The sequence below is a fragment of the Copidosoma floridanum genome, unplaced genomic scaffold (assembly GCF_036245765.1).
Source record: "Copidosoma floridanum isolate Cflo_tuat_1 unplaced genomic scaffold, Cflo_Japanese_pri ptg000004l, whole genome shotgun sequence".
In the NCBI taxonomy this organism is placed as follows: domain Eukaryota; kingdom Metazoa; phylum Arthropoda; class Insecta; order Hymenoptera; family Encyrtidae; genus Copidosoma; species Copidosoma floridanum.
Window position 1 is genome coordinate 5,732,500 of NW_028321881.1, and position 26,484 is coordinate 5,758,983.

General features: G+C 33.6%; 1 protein-coding gene across 1 annotated transcript in view; it reads right to left on the reverse strand.

Annotated features, from left to right (window-relative positions):
• Positions 1 to 26,484, reverse strand: part of e (nonribosomal peptide synthetase ebony) — a 913,052-nt gene that overhangs the window by 173,315 nt on the left and 713,253 nt on the right. The window contains exon 9 of the mRNA XM_089595875.1: positions 15,511 to 15,871. Coding sequence (XP_089452001.1) covers positions 15,511 to 15,871 — 361 coding nt within the window. The remainder of the gene's footprint in view (positions 1 to 15,510; positions 15,872 to 26,484) is intronic.

Sequence of the window (26,484 nt, forward strand, 5' to 3'; positions counted from 1 at the left end):
GGCTTGACAAAGGTACTCTGAGTACCAGCTTGCAAGAAAGACGATGTGAGCTGCTATTAGGAACAGTAAAAAGCAGTGCTGGCAAATTCTGTGCCAGAAAGTAAATAACGACCTCTGGGGCAGAGCATACCAGATAGTGATGGAAAAACTGGAAAGACTTGCACTAACTGTAAACAAAGACGCGGATACCATGAGACATATCGTGGATACGCTATTCCCAAAGCATCCAGAACTCGAGGATTAAGTAGACTTGGAGCTCATAGAAGAGGTACCTTCATTTACCCAAAAGGAACTGGAGCTAGCAGCTGGATCACTTAAAAACGGAAAAGCTCCTGGACCAAACGGTATACCAGCAGAAGTCATTAAGACAGTGGTGGCAAAGCATCCACAGCTGCTCTTAAACCTATACAATGCATGTTTGCGGAAGTAGTTGTTTCCAACCCCCAGGAAAAACGCACGGCTGGTACTGATTGATAAAGGCAAGGGGGAGCCTAACTTCCCGTCATCTTTCAGGCCGTTGTGCATGCCGGATACGCTTGAAAAGTTATACAAAAAGCTGCTCAAGGCCCGTCTTCTACAGGCCATACAAAATGTGGAAGACTTATCTAACAGGCAGTACGGATTCAGAAAAGGAAGGTCTACCATAGGAGCAGTAGAAGAAATAGTAAAAGCAGTTCAAAACACTCGAGACGTATGCCATGGAGCCAGACCCCTCGTTCTTCTGAAACGCTTTTAACTTAGCAAGATGGAAGGACATGCTTCAAGCTCTGAAATACACATTGAGAACACCAGATCTCTTGAGAATATTAAGAGATTATCTCGAGGACCAATTGTTGACCTATACGACAACAGAAGGCGTAACAGAGAAGAAAATTACTGCAGGGGCATTCCAGGGTTCCATACTTGGACCCGATCTGTGAAGTATGTCATACAACGGACTACTCCAACAGGAAATGCTAGAGGGGACGTTCTTGGTAGGATAAGCGGACGATGCTGCTGTAGTGATCGTCGAACGCACGATGGAACTTGTCCAGATACGACTTAACCAGGTTATGCGGAGAGTGGCTCCGTGGATGGAGAACCACGGACTCGAAGTTGCAGCAGGAAAGACGGAGATGGTACTATTGACGAGGAAAGAGATAGATACCATCATCCTCCTCAAGGTACAAGAAAAAGAAGTAATGACGAAGAAAGTCGTAAAATACCTAGGGGTGACGCTGGATAGAAAACTCACCTTTTGGAGCCACCTCAGGCAATCAGTGGTCAGGGCAGTGGCAAGAGTAGCGGCATTAAGCCGAATCATGCCAAACATTAAAGGTTCAAAGCCTGCAAAACGCTGGTTCCTCATGTCTACGGTCCAGTCTGTTATTTTGTGCGGGGCTGAGATACGGGGAGATAAGATAAACATCTAAAAAAATATTGTGAAAATCGGCCAAGTTCAAAGAATAGGAGCCTTGAAAACAGCCTGTACCTATTGCACAGTCTTAGAGTATGCAATAATGATGATAGCAGCCGTAATCCCCATCGACCTCCTTGCAAGGAAAAGACGATTGAAGCACCTTACGGAGCAGGACCTAAGAAGAACGGAGGCCAAGAAATATGCTCAGAAAATAGCCTAGGAACGCTGGCAATATAGATGGCAAGAGGAATCTAGAGAGAGATAGACGGCATGCCTAATAAAAGTTGTCAAGGAATGGACAGAGCGGAAACATGCGAAAGTAGATTACTATCTCACCCAAATCCTCTCAAATCACGGGTATTTTCACTCGTACCTAAACAAGATGCGAAAAACACAGACGGCTGCCTGCAAGTACTTCGGCTACGACAAAGATGACGCAGAACATTCGTTCTTTGACTGCATCAAGTGGCAAACCGAACGAAAAGTGCTGCAGAAAAGGATCAGAACCTTTCATCTCGACAACATCATAGATAAAATGCTACTTAACGAAGAAAGGTGAACTGTAGTAGCCCAATACATACATGCAGTTTTCTGGGCGAAGAAAGAGGATGGTTTTCTGAACGACTGAGTGGAGGTGGTGCGAGAGTGGATCTGGTGCCATTGGGGGGGGGGGCATGAGGTTGTGTTTTTTGCTGCGGCTCCTGGGGGGTTCAGAGGGGGGGTTATGGCAGGCCTTGGAGGTGGGGCCGCGGGGCGGTTGCTGTGCAGGATGGGGGCCTGCGAGGGTGCCTAAGCGCGTGCAGGCTTCCTTCAACCACTTCGCTCTATCACCTTTCTACCGATGAGCATCTGAGGCCTAGTGGCCCATGCTTTTGGGTGCTACCGCGGTTTTTTTTTTTTTTCTGTTTTTTTTTCTTTCTGAACTTCTAAGGTGTGGTGTCGTAGCAGTCGGTGTGTGGTATGGGGGCTTGCGTGGACGCTTGAATGCAGGCAGGCTCCTGACAACCGTTTCGCTGTATCACCGTCCTACCGACGAGCAGCTGAACCTTGGAGTCCCGGGTCTCTGCCCCTCTGGCTCTGCGGTGGGTGCGCTCCTAGCACCTTTGTTGGGGGTAGCCAAATTTGGGCTCGCGTTGGGGAGCATCTGCCTATTATTTTGCTCCATCTCTCCAAGTAAACAGAGAAGAGCAGCTCGGATGCATGACGGAAAATAGAAGATATTCTCGAGAACGCAAAAGCTACAAAACAAGTTGGCAACAAAACACTAAAGAAAGCCCGAACCAGGGGCTGAGCCTCCGTGGCCCCGGATTGAAAAGTAAATGCGAGAGCAGATTCCGAGCCAGGTGTGCTAAAAGAAAGATTTTTCCAGTTTAGTGGGTATGGTCATAACGAGTCCCACACAGGGAAGGGTCCGAACACCCTTCTAGCGTGCATAAAGGCATTCTGGAAGACCTCGGAAAAAAAAAAAAAAAAAAAGTAATGATAATAATGAAAATAATAATAACGACACAAATAATAATAATGAAAACGATGATAATGACGATAATAATAACAATCATTTTAAATATTATATTGATAATGACTATAATAATCATGATAGTGACAGTATTAACGGTAATAATAACAATCGTGATAGGAATGATTATGGTATTGGAAATAATGATAATAATAATAATAATAACAATAATACTGATGATGGAAAAAATAATGATGTCAATAATAATAAGAGCAATAAAAACGATAGTAACGATAGTTATAATGATAATAATGATGATAATGACGATAATAATGTAAATTATACTTACAAAGGGATTATACTTCATATTTTATTTTTCTCATGCCGTCTTTCTTCATGTAGAATTGAACTTTAGGAATACGTGAGAGCTGCATAAGAGTTTTTTTTTTACGTATAGGTTACATACACTATAAATAAAACAACTGTACAAGATATAAAATTACTATATTTTATATATAACAAAGATGATTTCACTCATGACTTTCTTCTTAGTTCTTGTTTCGAGGATGCATGAGAGCCACATAATGTAGAGGTTTAATATTTAATATGTGTTGGTTCATTCAACCACGGAGAAGATATTGTATTGTAAAGTACCTCAATATAAGAGCTCTTATTTACCCATTGTGGCTTGATATCTTTTTTAGTGGTGTTATGGATAAAAACAGCCTTATATCTTACTTTATCCATGTAAAATGAATTGTAGAGCAAGACGCATTGAGTTAAGTGTTACATCCCAAGTTAATACGAATCACATCATAACTTAAAACCATCTGCCCGTCAAAATTTAGATAAGACGTATTGTACAAATAAAGCAAGCTCGTAACAAGGGGAGCCAAGGGAAGCTCGTACGTCATTTATGTGCGCGTGTCTGTATTAGCTTTAAATGCTTCATAGTATTCTGACATAGAATACGGCCAGTCTCGTTGTAAAATTCATGGATGTATAAATAAATAGTAACTTTCTCATTATTTGTTCAATTCTGATAATATATACTAATTTAAAATTTGCATTTCACACATTACTTCATTATATTCAAAATTGATTGTGAAATCCTCAGAAAAACGAGTTTTAAAATTTGTAAACTTACTGTCCCAATTAAAATTGTATTGGGCGTTCTTATATTGCTGATACAAGCTTCCATCATCACTGACCCAAGAACTCAATCACACTTGTCAGAAAATGTGATTAGTACTGTTGTATTGTTATTTCCAATTGTGTAAAATCATAACATGTAACATTATCGTGCAACTGGTAACGCAGTCTGCAAGAACTTCGCTCATTGGTTGACCTAATGTAACCAAGGGCCCCTTTTACTCGCTCTAATGCTATAAAAATGAACCTATAAGAGGAAAAGTCGCTCTTTTTACGTCTGTCACCTGTCAGAGTCAAGAGTTGACTAAAACTTTAGAACTCTCGCACTGGTAAGTACCTTATACACGTAAGGCTTAACGTGTTGGTTGGGGCCACTTGAGTGCGTATCAAGAACATCAATAGTATTGGACTACGCTAAGGAGCGAGGTACAGCAAATTGAGCCCGCCGAAAGTGATTCTGGTAATAGCAGAGAAAGCAGAAATCGCAGCATCCTACTGGCTATAAACTCGTTCGTGTAGTTTAAGAAGACCCTGACGATTACAGCGCGGAACATTAGGGACGTCCAAAGCATCAGTAACAACAATCAGTGATCGATAGAAGTTAAATGTTTGTAATAACATTCACGCTGAACAATGTTAAAGTGATCCAATTAAATTGTAGTTAAAGAAACAAGCTATTATCGAATTGCATTAAAAAAAAAACATTAATTACCTATATTATTTAAATAAAGATCATTACTAAATACAAAAATAAATAAATAAAGCTCCAGAGCTGAATTCTAAGAACCCCACAAATGACACTTCAATAAATCAGTTAAGACCATACTTTAAACAAGTCCGGTCATAACAAATTGGCATTCCCTGTGTGCTCTCAAAATTTTTGTTTCGTTAAAAAAAAAAAAAATTACTATTACTAATAAAATAAATTTAATAGGAATAAATAAATTAATAAAATAAATAAAGATGCCCAGAAATAGTGGAGAAAACCCGTCAGTGGACGACTCTCTAATATAACAGTTTTTAAATGTTTCACAAGGATTAAGTACGACTAATTTATTAATGTGCATGAATCAAGGATCGCAACAGGTACCTTTTTCTGACAGGTACTCGACTCCCTTAAAAGACTTTTTATAAGATGTAGAAAATAAACGAATTCTGATAACAGCCACTCAAAAACCTATGTACTTTTGCACAGTTATTTCTAGACTCTAATGGCAAAGCTCAAGAGAGTTTAGCAGTTTCTACTTTTGCATCAATGGATAAGTTAAAAAAACATTTAAAACAAAAATTTTCACCGACCGAATTATATCATGAACACATGGCGGAAATTTTGAATACTGCAATGAAAAAAACGAAGCAGTTTGAAATTTTTATCATAGACTAATTTCCTTTACAAAAACTACGTTAACATACCATTTTACCGAATGGAATTATGAGAAACTTAATACCACACAAAAACCACAATTTAAAAAATTAGCGCTACAAACGTTCATTAATGGTTGACCTGACTCGTGAAAATTAAGTATAGCACTTTCGAAATCCAAAGATATTAATGAAGCTTTAAAAGCTGGCTTCCTTACTGAACGCACTTGCCCACCAGTATACAATAAGGACAAGCACGTTTACAAGGTCGTACCCACTACCTCTACTTCTACGACTCCTGAATCTTCGGTACCAAACATTACCTAACTTCCTGTTTCTGTCTCTACTCAGTTTGACCACCAAAAAAAATTGTCAGTTTTAATGGCCCATTGACCCACAATAAAAATTCTTTCCCGCATACCTACGATAAAAATTTTGTCAAGATGACTCAATTAAAATTCGACGAGTGTTGTCGAAAAATTATACATCCCGCACTTAGCTACGCACCTCAACAACCAATAAGTACTTTGCCACCAAACCTGACACCACCACAACTCTGGAATAATTAGCGTAGTAGCTATTATTTTCCCCCCAATTTCCAAGAATTTCCATATTTTTAACTACCACCCTTTTATCTATTTTACTACCCACAAACGTATATTATCTCTATCCTCATACTCACGGCTATTCTTACCATCAACAAGGTCTATATTAATACTATAACCAAAAATGGTACCAAAATTATAATCAAGAACGATCCCGAGACTCTGGCCCTGACTTTCTAAGAAATGAAAACGACACTGGCAGGTGGGACGGGACTGCGAGTTTGAATCCAATAACGCGTCCGAAATCAATAATGGCAATGAAATCTACAGAGCCTTCCAAGTGAGAATAATAGGAAATTAACCAGCAGTTAAATTACGTCACAAAACATTTTGGAAAGATTCGAAAATTTTTATACTAAATTCGGGCACCGAAGTCAATGTCATTATTTATTAAGAACGGCACAAAAGTTAATTGTGATAATTCAATTGAATAAGAAAAAATACCCCCCAGCGAATATACACTCTAGGTACCAAAACGGTGAGTTTATTTGATACAGATCACAAATTTAACGTTATGAGTCTAGAATCAACAATCATTAATGTATGTATCTTAGGAGATCCGTTCTTTACGCAATAAAACGCTACTATGGATTATGGATTGAATTTATTAACAGTCAAAAGCAGACCAACTGAACCTATACCTTTTCTGTACCAAGATAATAAAATTAACTTTATAAAATTAATTAAAAAACAAGAAAAACCCTTAAGACTAAGAACCAAACAAAATTTTGAATTAACTTTCATAAAATTTATTTTTCTCTTTTACGGTACAGATAAAAATAACCACACCCCTACGCGATACTATTCATTATAATTCTCAAGGATTAAAAGTTAATAAAAACAAAAGTTATATTTTACCAGACAGAACAAGACAAGCTATTAAATTACCAACTAGAAACAAGATCACCGGCCACGCGTATCTTTGTAGAATTACTACCATACCCGGAGTATATATTGGCAAGGCGAAAGTAGATTGCAAAGAAGGTCACTGTTATACAATAGCTATAAACACAAGAGATGGGCCGATAAAAATATAAATACCTGCGTAAAAACTTGAGCCTTTTGATGTCATGGAATCTGAAGACTTTTTCGACACTGACTTCAAAGAAAACGATTTAAACAATACAAAAGACCACATTGAATTTATCATGCATAAGCTACAAAGATCTTATCGTTTTAAAGCTAGTTCATCAGAAATAAGAACAATTGTAGAAAAATACGCTCGTTTATTTTTCATTCCAGGTGACCTGGCTTCTCGTCTTTCTATTATGGCATCTAGAATCCGTAAGACAAATGACCCTGTATATGTCAAACAATACCGCTGCCCCTTATCATTACACTAAGAAATAAAAACTCAAATAGAAAAATTATTAGCAGCTGGTACAATCATACTATCAAACAGCCCTTACAGAAGTCCTCTCTCGGTAGTACCCAAGAAACAAGGACCTGATAGACCAAAAAGATACAGATTAGTAGTAGATTACCGTTGACTAAACAAAAACACCATCCCTGATGTTTATTCACTACCAAACATTACTAAAATATAAGAGCAAATCGGAGGCTCAATTTATTTTTCCGTTTTTGATCTAGCCAGTGGATCAAATCAAACAGAAAATGATCTTGCAGATAGACATATTATTTCTTCTGACACACCTAACCATTATTATGAATATGTAGGAATGCCATTTGGACTAAGTAAAGCACCTGCAATATTTCAACGACTAATGGACGTAATTTTATCGGGACTGCAAGGCATTGAGCTATTTATATTTTTTAATGACATAATTGGATTCTCAAAAACTTTAAAAGATTGTGACAAAAATTACTTATTTATTCGAAATACTTTCGAAATCAAAATTTAAATTACAGTTTGACAAATGTGAATTACTAATGTCCGAAGTAACTTATTTAGGACATAAAATAGGAAACTGCGGAGTAAAACCAGATTTAAAAAAAATTAGAAGCTGTTGAAAAATTTCTTAAACTGACAAATCAAACAAATATTAAACAGTTATTAGAATTAGCGAACTATTACCGTCGTTTTGTCAAGAATTTTGCAGAAATTGCAGAGCCTTAAACGTTCTTGTTAAGGAAAGAAAAGAAATTGAAGTGGACAGATACTCAGCAAAAAAGCTTTGAAGAATTAAGGAGAGTGTTAAGAAAACCACCTGTGTTAGCTACCGTTAATTTGAATAAGCCATTTATATTAACAACAGACGCATCTTATATGGCTACTGTGTTATTATTAAGCCAAGGAGAACTAGGAAAAGACCACCCAATTGTGTATTTGTCAATAACTCGAAATAAGGCTGAAGAAAAATATTCTACAATGGAAAAAGAATACTTAGCAGTAGTTGTAGCCGTCCAATATTTTTGACATTACTTATATGGTAGCAAATTCACGGTTGACGGAGATCATGAACCACTATCCTGGATTGAGTCTATCAAAGATCTTATGACAAGGCTAAATATATGGAGAGCAAGACTTCAGGGTTATAGCTATACTTATAAATACAAACCTGCTAGACTACATAGAAACGAGGATGTTTTGTCGAAAAATCCAATAGAATGGAATAAAGACGAAAGTAATAAGGATAATTCATCGGACAAAGAAATATTATTAAAAGCTCGCTCGTAACCTATAAAATCCAAACAAACTTAACTTTGATAGCTCGCTAAAATATGTCATAAACCAATCAATCTCATTCTTATACCATTAAAAGCATACAATTAGCAACTTATGTAAAAAAAAACCTAGAGATACATTATTGAATGTACCTTAGAATATGGAAAGCGGAGAGGGTAAATTAACAGCACATACAATAGCGGAAAGATTAAAAGCGATACGAAGAAAAGAAACACCAAGAGCTCAAATAAAAAACTCGTCATCTGAACCTGACACCGTGTCTACTTCACAGTTTAGTGACTCACAATCTGACTAGCCAATACCATTACAAAAACGATTATTTATTTCAAGTTCAATAAATGCACTTGAAAAAGAGACCACTCAAAAAATAATGGAAAACTCAAGCGACGAAAATTCGATAATCAGTAAAATTGAAGAAATATTTTTAAAAAATTCATGTTTTTCACCAAAACGAGCTAATATTCCAATCAAACCCAGTGCATCCCAAGTCAATGACGTTCATCAAAAATCTGTAACATTTCAATAAGATAAAGACTCTACTTCTTCTAAAGAAGAGGACCTTAAATCTAACTTCAATAAAACCAAAATTTAAATCTACTTGTTGGAGCTCCGTTTAAGACCGAGTAAGCAATACAAATAAAAATAAAGAGCAGTTATCTAATTTGAGACATAATATTAACATTATTTAAGATTGCGAGAAAGAAAGATTTATTGAAGAATATAATCAAAACTCATTATGGTAAGATAGTTACAATAAGAAAAATGAAATACCAAGGAACAGCATTCTTGGAGGAATATCATATTTATCTATTTTCCCTACTGAACGTCATGACGGCAGTTACCTAAATCAAAAACAAATAAGTAGACTTTTATCGTCACCTTAAAATTCAATTTCTCCTACTATAGTAAATGAATATACCAATTAAACAATGAATGAATTTATTGCAAACGGAAATTCCATAAAAGCAAAACTTAAAATTGAAACACACAGAAATAGTCCTACCAAAAATAAATTACAAAACTCTAATGATAAACTATACAGAAAAAGTTTATCACCTATAGAACGAAATAGTGATTAAGTAAGAGACTACACTCCTTCTTAGTTGGCAAACATAGAAATATAAAACTGATTACGATACCAAGAAAACTTCTAATCAAAATATTTTGCTGCAAGCAGACCATACAGTATCGTTTAAACGCATACAACAAAATTAAAACTAGGCTCGTAAAACAAAAAATATAAAACCTGTTGGAAATTCATCTCATGTTACTTATAAGGCAAATAAATTAACATTTTTTAGTACCCGCAAAAATTTAACTTAAACCTAAGATAATTACATCTATCTCATTTTTGAAACTGTAGATTTAAAATCAATAAGCCATAAACTACTATCAGAGATAGAATCTACTTTAAAAAAATAATTATTAGATGTTCAACCAAAATTCGGAGACGTTACTACTAAGAAAAACTGAAATCGCTACATTCATTTACTAGTCGTGAACAAAAACTTTACTGATTAAATAAAATCTAGCATTTCACGAACCTGCTTAAAAAATCTTGCAGATGCAATATCAGTAAGGGAAGTTACCACCGCTCGTATTTTTAAAAAAGGTGAACTTACTGATAATCTTCCTAAAGGAGAAATGCCATCAATTTTATACAAAGAGTAACGTCACCTTCCCCTTACAGTAAAAATTTGTTTTGGCGCATATTCTTATCTAACCCTAGAAAATAAACAGAAAAAATTAGTTAAATGTCATACTAGTTTATTCAGAGGTCATAGAGGACTAGTTATAACTTATAGACAAATGAAAAAAGAATTTTATTGGAAAGGATTGTGCAATGACATTGCTGAATACATCCAAATATGTAGAATTTGCCAGGAACAAAAATTAGTCCACACAAAAACAAGAGAACCTATGGTTATTACAGACACACCATTAGAAGTATTTCACAAGGTCGCAATCGATACAGTAGGCCCTTTTCCACAAAGTACATTTGTAAATGAGCACATTTTAACAATACACTGCTTACTTACAAAATTTTTTATTGCAGTTCCTGTTCCTAACATTCAAGCAATAACTATTAATGATGTGTTATCAAGATATTTTATTTTAACTTTCTACATTTCTAGAATTATTCTCAGTGAGGAATCAAAAAGATTTATTAATTAAGTGTTGACAGAAGTATCACAAGTTTAGAAGTTCCGTTAAGCTCTCACTAGTGCATATCACCTACAATCAAATGGTTCATTAGAGAGAAGCTACGCTATGTTAAACGATTTCTTAAAAACTATTGCTAAAAACAAGAATGATTGGAATAGAATGGTTCCTTTTGCAATGCATGAGTATAATACTTAAGTTCACTTAGCAATAGGCCTTACACCCTTTAAACTTGTCTTTGGAAGACAGTCACGTTCTCCAAATCCACTTCCAGACGAATTTAAATTAGAAGTATGCAGCTCATATGCTAGTGACCTGGCCCACTGTTTACATACAATACAAGAAATAGCTTGTGACAGACTTAAAATATCAAAACAAAATACAAAAACATGTCATGACAATAAGTCAAAGCCATAGAACTTAAAAGTTGGAATTAGAGTCAATGTACTCAAAGAACCCCGAAAAGGAAAATTAGATAGATCTTACAACGGAATTTTTTAAATTAAATAAATTTATAGTAATAACAACGTCATATTAGAATCAGGAAATCGAAAAATAATTAACAAACACATTGACAAAGTAAAACATTGCTACCTATGAAAAAAAAAAAAAAAAAATTTATTTCTGTTGCAGATTGATTTGATCAATATGTTGACTAAAACATTGCCTTTTTGCTTCTGCTAATATTTAGGCCTGGTATAATAAAAAGCAAAAAAAAGGTACCTGCAAAACCTTACGACAACATGCTTTTAGTAAATAATCAAGGTATATATTATGAATACACTAACGAAGTCAGACTAATTCGTACTGAATGGCACGTTACTATGACGGTAGATTTTCGTAGTATTGAAGACTAAACTGAACTGTATTATGAACAGCTAGTACTGTATTTGAGCAGTATACTAGAGTACTTGAAAATCAAGAATGAAGAATTTAATACCAAGATACACGTTTAATAATATGATTCGTTTAACAGAATCAACATACAAAGATTTGAAACTATTTTTTGCACTTGAAATACAAATACATAATAAAGAAACAGACTTCAGAAATATAGTAAAAGTTATTCCTAGCCACATGATAATGAGACGAGCACCACTAGAATTCATAGGATGAATTTTGAAGAAATTATTTAGATCTATGGATGTGTATGATCGGGATAAAATATATATTGATATGAATAATCTTTACAACTCTACACAAACAATATCATATTTTGAAATAAAACAGACTCACATCATACGCTTAAATCTCGAAATAATTTAACCAGAATTAGAGAAAAATGGAAGGCATAATGAAAAAGTTATAAAAAATGTGGAAAGTTTAACCGACGAAGCATACCAAATAGATAATGATTACAGAAAAATTGACTATAAAAAAGAAGTATTAGAGTGTACTAACTCTTTCAAAAAATCCCTATTTTTCATACTTTAAGCACGTTTATTCTACATCTTTTATCACTTTTAAGAGAGGTGAGTACGCGTGCTATGGACAACGTTTGTCAATGATAGTTTGATCAAATTAGCACGTGTGTAAATTACGTTTACACCGCGGAGCTCAGAACTATGATATTACATTACATGTTATATCTGTATTTGTGCTTCGATATTTTCTCTAGCAATGTCATACGTAAATAGAGCCTCATTTTACAGCTCATAAATGTATTAACTGTGGAGGAAGATGCATTAACTTAGACGCGTTAATTCTTAATCTTTTATCTTTTTCCAGTTTCAAATAAGTAAACGGTCTATGGGGGACTTCTTCAATACTATCGCTTAAAATGCGTGCAAAAAACATTAGACCCACTTATATGTGCACTTAGCTATGTGCGAAAGCATAATCAATTATTTTCAATCAAGTGCTAGTTTTCATTGTATGCTACAAACACGTACACTCAGATTTTCTTCGCGACACGTATAGAGGCACGAGAGGCAGATCTGGTAGCCATTTCAGCGCTAGTAGGTATATCTGAGTAGCTCAGTAGGGGGATAAAAGCCCAGAGTTGCTCCGTATTCGTAGGAAGATACGAGAGCAGAGTATCTCTGTATCCATAGGGGCTTATAACTCCAGGTGGCTCCGTATTCTATGACAGGGGGCCCAGTATCACCCTAGCTATACTCTTCTTTGAATCGATTGTTTTGCATAATGACATTTTTCATTAGACAAATAATCAAGAAAAAGCCTTTCAAGAACTAAAGAAAGCATAACATAGAGCACCACTCATACAATTCCCTGATATAAATAAGCTGTTTACCATAAGAACAGATGCATCGAGCTATGCTATAGAAAGTGTTCTATTACAGTAAAAAGATTGAAATGACTCACTTTTTATGCATTAAGAAGACTCAAGCTTACATATGAGACGTTTGAGGAGTATACACTAGCGATTCTACATTCTGTGCAATTTTTTTGGCTATACATGTACTGTTATGAGCTTACCATGGTCACAGATTACCAACAATGTGTATGGTTTCACGTGTTAGATCCTAATACACAAAAGCATGAGTGACAACTTAATTTGTTCAAACACGATTACCAAATAATTCACTTTCTAGGTAGATAAAATTTACCTACAGATGCGTTCTTACGTCATAAAGTAGTAAAACAGTTAAAAACATTGACTAGATGACAAAAAGCTTAGCAAGATTTTTGAATCAAAATTACAGAGAAAAACAAAGCTGTTAAAAAAGCCGAAACAAAGTCAGCTGTAGTAATACATGCTACTAAGCAGTAAAAAGAGGGCTTTGGCCAAATGATTCAAAACAAAATTGTTTACAAAAAATAGTTAAGAAAAAACAAGGCTGACTTAAAAAAATAAGAATCTTTGATAAAAATAAAAAAGAAATTACTTAGAATAAAAGTTAGAGCAAGGAAAGGTAAAAAAAAAATTAAACAATCACACTTAGCCAGGGTCATCTGATTATAATATTAATCAAGAAAGTAAGGCTTAAGATCTGAATATTGTCAATGATAAGCCGTTACTTACAAAGGACTCCACAGGTGACGAAATGAGCAATAGTGTACAAGGTGTTAGCAATATCGCTAGCACCACTTTCAGTTTTGAAAAACAAAGAGGCCAATTTTTTACTACGTGTAATAAAAAAAAAATTTCTTAGTATAAACTTATTTACACCTATGAACTAATAATTTATCTAACTAGGAAAACATTTAAGGATAACAAGACAAATCTTGATATAAGTATAGCTCAACACAGCGTTGTAAAGTAAACCTTATTACGCTGCTTAACACTCAAGCAACAGCTGAAAAATCACCACCTCAGTTTTCTAACAATGTTAAAAAAAGAGCTAAATGTATGGCCACAACAACTAGTGACATCATACTTATAATAAAGCATTGTTTAATAGAAAAAGCTTTCACAAAAACTGAAGACTGCTACACTAAGCTTCTGGTAAAGAACAACAGATCCTTTATCTTTCATACACCTAAAACACGCATATAAAAAATTTATGGTACAAAAATAACATGTAACCGTAATCTTCCGTAACTGGATAAAGTTCACAATAAGTGGTACCAAGTATGAGGTACTTCAATAGGATTAAAGCTAACTAAGGATCTAAAACTTATGACATATCCCATTGTGTCAAGCCGTCTAATTTAAAGACTATTGGCATTTATACAGTTAGTGACATTAAAAAACTATGAGATCACATAATGTTTTCGGTTAAGCAAAATTTCTCACTCAATGACTAAGCCCGTATCATGCGTGGCCAATTATCTAGTCACAAAAAAGGTAAAATATTTTGAATGATAAACAAAGAATCGTGGAAAACAATGGATAACTTAATGTAGAAGCAAATCTTGGATCAACTAACTAACTTTGGAACTGCAATTTATTAGTTAATATTTTAAGAATAAGTCACAAACAGGAAATAGACGTGTTTTTTTTCATTTCAAAGATACAATAAATTTTTTAGCTTATTCCCTTTTAACTACTAAAAAGTGCATTACATCAATGTAATAGTAGCGTATTCAAAAGGTTCATGTAACTTCTCTGAAATGTGGCTAATTTGTACATTTTTTGCTTTTGCATGACCATGTACGCCTTTGATAGATGGCTCAGCCGAACGAGCCTATAATAAATGATCTTAAGCTTAAAACGTTAACTTATCGTTGAGCACAATTTACTTGCACTCTGAACTAGACTCTCATCATCTTTGCTACCTAGAAAAGTCCACCATGCACACTTATTCTAACAACAGGTAGTTTCGTCTTCTAGCATAGGGATCGTTTTTATATTACGCTTTTGTCTGAGCTATTTATAATACTGCAAATAACGCTACAGGTGAATTCAATATTACACTATCATAGTAAAAATTTTCCTGCATAAGTTGATTTTCTATTTTATAGTCGATTCATTCAGTTGACACTTACGACTAAGCAATACAATCTTATGACTTAGTAATTAGTATAGAGTATAAGCAGAATCAAAAAATAATAATATCAATTTACAGCTTTTGAAGATTCTTAGTCGTGAAATACTAAGAAAAAATCATTTTATTTAGGCTATATAAAAACGTAAATTTATTTGTAACGAATAAACGTTCTGACGTATTATTTTAAAAACTTTTTTTTGAAATGTTAAATAAAAGAGTAGTGAATGAAATAAGACTAATAAAGTTACTTCTAAAAAGCAATAATTATACTTCAATCATCGACTTTCTTATTGTTATTTAAAATTTATCAGCTGTTTGCAACTATCGCTTACCTGATAACATCTTTTTTATGATTATCATTTAACATTTCTGGCACATAGTTTTTTGAGTCCTCGTCATCATCTATAACTGCTACTAAACTTTCAGTTGATAGCTTAAAAAGTATGTCTTTTATAGATGTTGCTGATATAAAGTCTGAAATGCTAATATTTAATCCTTTTTCTCGTAATTTTAAAACTGTATAGACAGAATTCAAAGAATTTCCACCAAGTTCATAGAAATTGGAGTTTATGTTTACAGAACTTTTTTTGTCAATATTGATGACTGATGCTATTGTAGAAAAAATTTTTTCTGCTGTTTTAAGGTGCTTTTTTGGTACGCCTTGATAATCAAAATTGTCACATAAATTATAATCTGAAAGAATAATTAAAAGTTATTCAGAGAAAGAAGTCTTCAAGATAAAACAGCATAAAGATTTATATGAAATTATTTTTTGCAGAAAGCTGACGAAAACATGATACTTTAGGATTTTGAATAAAATTGATGTTTGCCCAGGGATTGTCAAAAAACTATCTACTGGTCAGTTATTTCATGACAATGATTAAAATAATAGTAGACTACTTGTTATTGATGTTTAATGGTACTTTATCTTACAGTAATAGTAACAGAAGTTCGAGATAAGACAATTCTTAAAATTAGCTTACTGCGTATATTTTTTTATTAAAAAATAAAAATTAGGCAAGGAGCACTTGAACTGGTAATTGAAAAATCAATTTCTGATTTTTTTTGTCTCAGTACTCAGGTTAATATAGAATCATTATAAGTACTTTTCTTACAAGCCTAACTGTCTTTTGCTGTCATAAAACTAATAATACGTAAATTGTTAAGAAAAAAAAAAAAACTTACATTTCTTTATAACAAACACATGTATGTAAAGCCCGATGTTCCAAAAATTTTACAATTGATTGACGCCATTAGATATGATAACATTATCTTTATATCATAAAAAGTAGCATATAGTATGCTGGTTACATTGCATCTTTAAATAATGTACATATATCTGGATTACATAATCTATAGCTTTATTTAATAAGCGTTTTCTTAACAAGTAATCAATGGTTAAACGTTTCCTACACAAAAATAGGCATAAGAAACTCATAGAAGCTGCGATCTCACAATTCCGCGATTTTTGGTGATTTAGAAAAATTTGACTATAATGATAAAGTTACGTATTGACAACGCATATCACACTAAGTACCGTTACATAGTTAATAGCTAAGAGTATAATAAAATCATACTTATTAATAATAACGTGGAGCAGAGATATGGCTTTTAAACTTAAATACCATAAAATAAGGAATTTTTTTATGGTTTCATGATAGACGTCAATGTTTTAAAACTATCTCTAAGTAAAAGTTAATATTAATTGTTGTATAATGCACAACAAAAAACATAAGCCAAACCAGGTGATACGATAGCACTATGGTGAAATGATACGGACTTCATACTAGATGAAAACTTACAACTGGTCCTTAGTGTGGAAAATATTTTTAAAGTTTGAGATTGCAAAAAAAAAGTAAGTAATAACTTCTTATCTCCTTATGTTACAAGTTTATAATCCTACGTATTTGAATAAATTGTACTTTGGAAGTGAATATCCTAATTAAAAAGCATAATTAATTTTTTTTAACAACTAAAACCAACACCTTCTTCTACTGACAACTGTAATATTTTGTTGGATTTTTATTTACTTACCACTCATGTCTAAAAATAAAAGGTTAACAATTTTTTTAACTTTTGTTTGCTCATTATACTTACGAGTCTATCTTAACACTACAAAACTAGTAAAATAACATGAAACATTATTAAATAATTTCTACAATTACATAGGAATATGCTACGTAGTATGCTGTAAAGCAATTGGTTTTTTGAAATTATTTAAAGCTTATTGAAGCTAGGAGTAAGATTGAAAAACTAAACATCTTTTTATTCACAACATGTTTGTTTAAGCCAAATTGCCACATGCATTAGGATCATAATGAAAAAAAAATTATTGTTACGGTTATGCGGGTATCAACCCCACTATTTTCAAAATTACAATTAAAATACTAACTACTTCACTGAAAATACTCTAGTCCTGCCTGAATAGAAAACCACACACATTTCATTACCCATACTTGTACAAATATTAGTAATAAATTTTTATTACCACAACAAAACATTAGTATTAGAATTTCCTAGCATTAATACTGAGTTCTATAATTTTAAAAGTATTTTATATACAGTATTACAGTGATATATCAGGCGAGCAGTATCAGCTACACTTCTGCAGTAATAGAAGAGCATTCCTAGATATAAGCTGGAGTAGACGTATAGCAGATCGTCAGCAACTGTGCATAGTTATAATTTTGTTAAACCCATATCGTTAATTGTAATCACAGATATAATATAAAATATAATATTTATTAACACGTGTGCTTTATTATTCCAAATATTCATTAAATATTCACTACTGTCATGTTAATTATAATGGCTTTGGGGCAACGAAAAAGTAAAAGGGACACAGGCAATTTATTTTTACCTCTATTAAGTGAGTCGACAAAAGAGCCCAAGTGTAAGTGCAGGACCACTTCAATTTAAGGCCCAATCAAGAGTGGCTCTCCGTCCTTCCCTCTCAAGCCCTTAGGATTACTCTTTTCCTTGTCGCTTAGTGACTTCAGTGGTGATACCACATAAAATAGGTCATGCATATTGTATTTGACGCGTCCAGGGCCACGACAGCGTCATCTTCGACGTTACTTTTTCTTTATTAGTTTGTAATATGTTATGTGTATACGTTTTTTATTAAGTTTTTGCTCTTTTCTCTTATAATGTTTTTATAGATATGTCCTTGTAAGAGTAAATTTTTATTTATTTCGGTGTAACTTATCGCTTACATTCTTGTTTATTGCCTTATATTTACTTACATGCTATTTACAGGGTCACTTCATATATATTTAAAGTCTATATACATACATATATGACCACTCTTATTACTTTTCTTTTGTTTGTCTGTTTCGAATTACTCCGTTATTTAATTCGATGTAACATTATCCATACAACCGTACTTCTTATTTCATTTAATTATTATATTCTATGCTAGTTTATATTATTATTATAGTAATAGTGATTATTGTTATGATTATTGTTGTCATTATGAATATAATTATAATTATTATAATAATTATTATATTTATTACTGTGTTCATTTTCATTATTGCTATTGTATTTTTATTGCTATTGTATTTTCTTGTTATCCACCCTTTCATTTATTTGATGCGTAATCTAAGAAATAGACAGTATGCTCACAATTCTTAATGAGGTATCTTGCTAGTTTCACATCTGTTTAGTTATATATGTCTCTACATATGTATATTTTTGTCACAAAAGTATTTTTTTCCTTGATCATTTACTATGAAAGTCGTTTGTGGCTGCTGGCCAGTTGATTTCTTTGTGGCTGATTACTTCATATAGGATTAGTATTGGTTGTACTATCATAGAATTCATTGCATCTTTGATTCTTGGGACAATTTTTCTGTTTTATTAACTTGCAAATATTCTAGAAAACTTAGTATCATCGCCCCCCCCCTCACTTTAGAGAGACGCCTTGAAGGAACGTTGTAATAAAGAAAGAGGAGGTGGTAGCGTAACTACTTAATTTTTGCACCCAAGTAAAAATGTTTTGTTAATGACTTATTATTTCAATAGATTTTTGTTATTGAGTTATCATTATTCGCACTTCTTTTATACATTTTTGCGTTATATATTTATTAATTTTTACTTTTTTATCGCTGACTTTTTCATCCACGCAAAGTTTATATTAGTTTTTTTATTACATATTTTTGCAACGTTATTATTCATGTTATTTACTTTAGTGGACCATAAAAGATTTCTTAGTCCCGTAAATGGTTGAATAACATTCTTGTGTTTTTTGCAAAATATTAATTGACAGTTCTCTCACAGGGATTCAGAACAATTTTTTTTCTTTACCAAAAACTATTTGAATTTTCACATAGAAAATTAATAGACATTTTGTATGAAATTCAAGTAAGACGTTTGTTAGTTTCTTGTTTTTATTCTAGTATGAAAATTGACATCCCTTTTGTTTCCATCTTGTTCAACTTTACTTCACTACTTGTCATCTTGATCTCCTTTGGAGTCATCATTCAACAAGCTGTTTTTTTTCACTAGTGTGAATGTTTTTCTTTGACATGGTATGAATGACATTTGCCGAGAATCGGGTTTGCTGTTCAAGAAGCAGGTTTGCTTAATTATTCTAGTAATTTATGTCTTATGACTGCTGTAGATTATAAGGTGTTAGACTACAGATGTATTTGCTAAGGTGGTTTTGACTTTATTTATAAGATATATTCACTTTTTTTTAAAGTACCATTTTCTTTTGTACAGACACACTTGTATGTATACACGTTTATTTTTTCAGGTTTATTCTAGACTTATGGAATAAAACAAATATTCTTTACTTAATCATTGTAGTTATTATTCCTTGATCACTGTTTATTTTAATATCGTGATAAATTGCACAATTTTAAATTTTTCTTTGTAAACGTTAGTCAGACAATTCCTTAAGGTAAAAATGAAACATTCTTTTTGCAGCTCATTTTGTTGGTTGGTAGAAAATATTAGGATCCAAGAAATAAAATTAGTAAAAATCAGTAGCTTAGTGCCGGGATGATAAAAGTTATACATTGTAATTACTATTTTTCATAACTCAAACCAAATTAACTTATAATTTTTTTTTTGTAATTTTTTTATAGTTGTATACCGCTTATGATATAAGATCTATTTATCTATTGATATTTTTCAAAGGGCCTGATTAGACTGTATGCAATGATCATGACCTGTTTTGTTTTTATACTTACCAACTTGTTAGTCTGACATAACTGAAAACTAAGCACGAATTGCCTTACTTACGATCTCATATTCCTCCAGTAGAAGTCCTATGCCATTTTATTGTATGTCTTATTTATTTCTTTATGACTCCGTACGGTAGATGCATGATATTCTCTGATGATTTTGTATCGCTGATTCACTGATAGCGTTACGAATAAATTTGTATACAGTGTGATCAAAACTTGAAAGACTAAAAATTTTTTCAAATATGTCGGTAAATATGACCATTGGTTGAGATTCAAAATCACTAGGTCCCTTATAACGTTTATGATTTCTTACTTATTTATTACTACGAGAGCCTTCAGCACTTCCCAGTATCTCGTTATATCTAAATTTTGTGCTGTATCATCAAAATGTGCATTAACATACATACGTAGCATGTAATTTCCATATTTTTTTAATTATTTCTTCACTGACTGCCTTAGTTTTATTATCTAATACTATTGGATCTATACAGCCACATTCTTAAGGTACCTCAATAATTTCTGTACCAGGTAAACCACCTATTATCGTACAAAAACATAAACTGTCTAGGTATGTAAGCGAGTGGTCTTCTACTTTCTTGTTTTTTGTATTACGGGTACATTTTTTTTGTTCCAAATCATGGTGGCAGTTCTTTTGGTAGGCATGTTCCTCACACTTCATACTTCTCTCGATTAAATGAGTTAGATAAGTCTTGAGCGTTGTGTGATTTAAGTGGTAGGGGAGAATAAAATATTGGAACGGTTGGTTTCTCATATACTTTCTCCGCAACGCAACCTTCTTTACTCTGTTAATATCCACCGTTATTTGAAGCTATTGTTTGTACTTTTCTTTTATTTTTGCAAATAATGTTTTTTATTATCTCCTCTACCCAACTCATGGTAACTCAACGTACTCACATGTGTCACTATAGTCTAGTTTCGTTTTCTCTCTTCTTTTACTGTTTGTATTTTTTAAGCTGTGTGCGAGTTTCTATTACCACTCTTTACTTGAGCTCGATGATGTTGTTCTTCAAGATACATACGGCTTAATTGGCCACTTTTTTTCCTTAAAATTGTTCCACAAAGTATTTTAAAATATACATATGTTTTTTTGTACTCTCGAAAAAAATTAAGGAGTACTTTGCATCCACAAATGCGTGACTATATCAAAAATCTGCATAACTTACTTCGGGTTCTTGTACTTGTACCTACTTTAAGTTCAAAAAAATTTCTCTTAGCTCATCTGTTAACGCTAAAATCCCACATAAAAGTATGAGTCAGTAATGAACACAGGTTTCATTGATAGGTACATCAATCATTGTAAAATTTGTCTATTACTTAGTACAAGAAGTTCCTTTATGAGCGTCTTCATCTTCTTTTTCCTTTATGATGATACATAAACATTATCTGACGGTTTTCTACATATTTGTTCTACCACATTTTTTACCGTCAAAATCTTTTTTTTCACACCTATTAGGACTTTTGCTAAAAATCCATTACAAGGCCCTTTTAAAATTCAAATTAAGTATTTGCCTGCGTGATTATTATTTTTATTTCTATTCTCTCTAATTTTATGTTCCTTTTCTATAAATAGCTTAGTATTTACCCTTAGTAGAGATGATACCTGGTTAACATTTTTTTGAGCTTTATTTTGATGGTGTATATGCTGGCCACCATCTGTATCTGTTTTTTTTTAATAGGCTTACCACAGTAATTGCTTTCCCATGGTATTGCTTTTTTTACATGATCTGCCTTCTCTTGCTGCTTTTTTCGTCATGTTTGCCCACAGTAATTGCCAACCTTAATGCAATTCTCCTTCTCTTTGTTTTTTGACTTATTTATACTTGCTAATAGTATGTCTCAGCTCGCAATTAAACATTCGTTGAACATAATTTCTTATTGCGGTGTTGTAAAAAATGAGTATATCTCTATGTTGTTTATTGTATTGCCTTTCATGAGTTTTGTGTTGTCTATCTCGTTGCGTGGTTCATTCCATGTATAGTGTGCTAGTTATAGCTTCAGCTCTCTTCATATTCTTTTCCGAGCATATTTATTCATTTATATGACTCACATTCAGTGAATAATTCTTTTCTTTCTTTTTTTCTACTATATTTTGTACTGTGTTTATACGAAGCTTGATATTTTCATAACTTTTTTTATGCATTTTTGTTGTTGCTCTCATCAAAGTCTTGCTTGCTGCTTGTTCTACTAATTAAGGATCTGCGTCACTTTGTTTTCTTTCCATATATTTATGAGCATAGCTATATTTCGGTGATTTTTTGCTTTTTACCTAATTCTTTACATAGTCTAAATCTGATACTTTTACATGCTATTTCTAATTATTTTCTATTATGCTTCTCTTAGATCTTGTTTGTACTTTAAGTACCCGTGCTAGCTGTCCACTTTTATTAGCCAGCCCTTTATTTTCTTGTTCATTCGTATAGTTCTGACCATGATTTTTCGCGACTTTTCTCACTTTCTTTTGTAACTCGGTTCTGAGAGAAAGTATCTGGGGCTCTATTAGATATGCCTCAACCACATACAACGTTAAATTAGTAACCTTGGTACTCTGCTTACAGCCTCTTAAGTCGTATATCAGGCTGTCCCGTTATATAGTAGTGTTTGAGTGGCTCATGGTCCGTGACAATGGTAAACGTTCGTTTTAATAAGTATGGCTTAAATTGTTTCATTGCAAACACTATGAATAAATGTTTTTTGTCATAATTAGGATAGAGTTATGCACTTTAACGAACATTGACTTAGTCCTACCCCCTATCGCGTCATTCAAGGTTGCCATCGTTACAATAAGAGATTTTTTTTAATCAGAAGTGGGAAATACTGGCTTGTTATATAATGCATTGATAAGTGTTAGCAAATCGATGAAATTTTTTGATGTTATTAGGATTGTGGAACTTGAACGTTTGTGAGAAATAGGAGGCACACTAACTTTGTATGTGTAACAACGTAGGCTCTTTATTGCTTGTAGAGCTGGGATTTACTGAGGCTAAAGAGGCAAGCATGAGACGCGCATACCTAACCAGCAGATAGCAACATACTTAATACAGACACTCATTCACACATACACTCATAAGCGCTCAATAGTGCCAGCATATAATAATGTATTTATTGCTACATGCCATTATACAGGATAAATTACAACATGCTTCCTCAATAAAGACATTTGGAGCTTCTTTTTACAAATAACAATTTGAAAAAAAAATAACAATAATACAATAAATGTTCGAAAATATTCAATATATGAACTTCATCTTAAGCCTATTTTATCACAAAATAAGTCGATTAAGTTTCCATTTACAATTTTCGTTAAAGGATCAGCTAGCATCTGGTTTGATGGAGTAAAAATTATATTGATTTCTTTGTTGTTGATCTTCTCCTTGAGAAAGTGATGCCTGACGGATATATGTTTGGTCCTTGCACTGAAGTTTGCGTTTTGACCAAAATTTATTGCTCCCTTATTGTCGCAATAAGTATCTATTGATGTATTCGATTGAATTCTTAACTCCAAAACTAACTTTAACCGCCATAATGCCTCCTGCGCTGCAGCCGACAAGGAGAGGTATTCTGCCTCTGTGCTCTATAGGGCAATTGTAGGTTGTTTCTTGCTGTTCCATGTTATGGCAGCACCTTGTAGTAAAAATATGTAGCCTGTAGTTGAGCGAGGATCACTTGAATCACTTGCCCAACTTGCATCGCAGTGAGCCTGAATATTTCTGTTGGATTTGTTTCCGTAGGTTAACTTAAAATTAGCTGTGTAACTTAAATATCTGAAGAGATGTTTTGTTGCATTCCAGTGATCTTGGGTATAAGAGGAATTAAATCTGCTTAAAAGTACAACTGCGCATGAAATGTCAGGTCTTGTACATTGACTGATGTAAAGTAAACAACCTATTGCGTTTTGATATGGAATCTGATCTGAAATTTGTAATTTCTGTGGAGATATATCTGGATTACGTGCAGTTGACCTGTTTAAAACATAACCAGTTGGTAGAGGTGTGTGTAATGGATTTGCTTGGTCCATATTAAACCTCTTTAACATACAGAATATATAATCTGTTTGGTCTAGACTGATTGAACTGCCTTCTGGATTAATCGTGACATTTACGCCCAAAAACTTTTTTGCTTGGCCCAAGTCTTTTACTGGAAAATATAATTTCGAGGACATTTTGAAACTGGACAGGCAATTCTGATTGTTTGTAAAAATCAACATGTCGTCCACAAAAATGGCAATTATAATGAAACAATTCCCTGAATAATAATATTATGTACAAGCATCGTTTTTTGATTGAATCAATCCAAACTTTTGAAACACACTGTGTAATTTTGAATTCCACACTCTGCTCCCTTGTTTCAAACCGTACAAGGCTTCATGGAGTTTACAGACCTTGTTCGGATGTTGAGAATCTTGGAAACCTTGGGGCTGTTTCAAGTAGAGTTCTTCGTTTAACTCTCCGTGGAGGAAAGCAGTTTTAATATCCAAATGATGAATTAATATACCCGGAGTTTTTGATGCAGCTGCCATTAATAGATGAATGGTTGAGAAACTTACAACGGGTGCATAGGTGTGCTCATAATCTTGTTTCTTGACTTGGTTGAAACCTTGGGCGACTAACCTGGCTTTGTAAATTGTTTGATTGTGTGGATCAACCTTTTTTCTATATACCCACTTTGTTCCAATAGGTTTACGACCTGCTGGTAGGTCAATGAGAGTCCAAGTTTTGTTATCATGTATGGACATGATTTCGTTTAGTATAGCCTTGCGCCCCTGGGCTCCTTCCGTACTAGACACTGCCTCCGAGTATGTTGAAGGCTCAACAATATCAAAAGCACCCGAATAACATACGTAGTCATCCAGATGTTTTGGACGCTTAGTTAGTCTTGATGTACGACGCGGAGTTGGTGGTTCAATGTCAGACTCTTCGTCAGACTCTTCAGCTAGATCTTGTATACCCTGTACATCAACATTCATTCCTTCAACTTGTTTGATGGCTGGCTGTTGTTGAGGGTGTTCTTGGAAATCTAGAAGCATAAAAACATATGTAAGTTGATGCATACTTGATGCCTCTTCAATAAATTTTACGTCACGAGCTAAAATTACTTTCTTCGAGGCAGGGTTCCATAGCCTATAGCCCTTTTGATTTGGTGCATAACCTATAAAAACATATTTAATAGTTTTTGTGGGGATTTTATTTCGCTGTTGCTCAGGCCAAAGAGCATAAGCAGTGCATCCGAACTCTCTTAGGTGTGCCAAATCTGGCTTTTCACCATTCCATTTTTTATAAGGAGTGGTACCTTGAAGAGCTCTTTTTGGAGTCCCATTGTGGATGTAGCTTGCAGTGGCAACCGCTTCTGCCCAAAAACCGTCACTCAAGCCTGAGTAAGAAAGCATAGCCCTTGTTATCTTGAGTAGAACTCTGTTCATGCACTCTGAGCGACCATTTTGTTGTGGGTTGTATGGGATGCTTTGATGATACCCTTTGACGCCAGGAAGGTAGTGACCTTTTCGTTGGTGTACTCCGTATCGTTGTCAGTCCTCAAAACTTTGATCATGTTACCTGTTTGATTAAGGACAAAATTTACAAAATTTACAACACATTTTGGTACATCAGCTTTGCTTTTTAAAAAATAGACAAACACATGACGAAAGTAATCGTCTAAAAATATTAAAAAGTATTTGTTTCCACCTATGGATGCTTGTGGAACTTGACACACGTCGCTGTGCACTAATTAAAGCTTTTGTTTTGCTGTTTTTGAATTTTGCGAAAAAGGACTTCGGACTGACTTTCCTTCGATACAGCCTATACAGTCTTTTAGTGAAATTTCACTTTGAAAACTTATTCCTGTGGCCGCTTTATTTTTTAAAATCTTCAAATAATCTAAATTTAAATGGGCTAGTCTTTGGTACCACAAATTAACACTTAACTTGGCGGAATTTGCCATCAACATAGAGTCAAAAGTCTGATTACACTGAATATCACTTGTGTCTTGCAAAGTGTATTTATTGTTTCCTAGCTTTACACCTGTGATGATTAAATCACCTTGCTTCGAATAAACACAACACTTGTCCTTAAGAAATTTGACTTTAAAGCCTTTGTT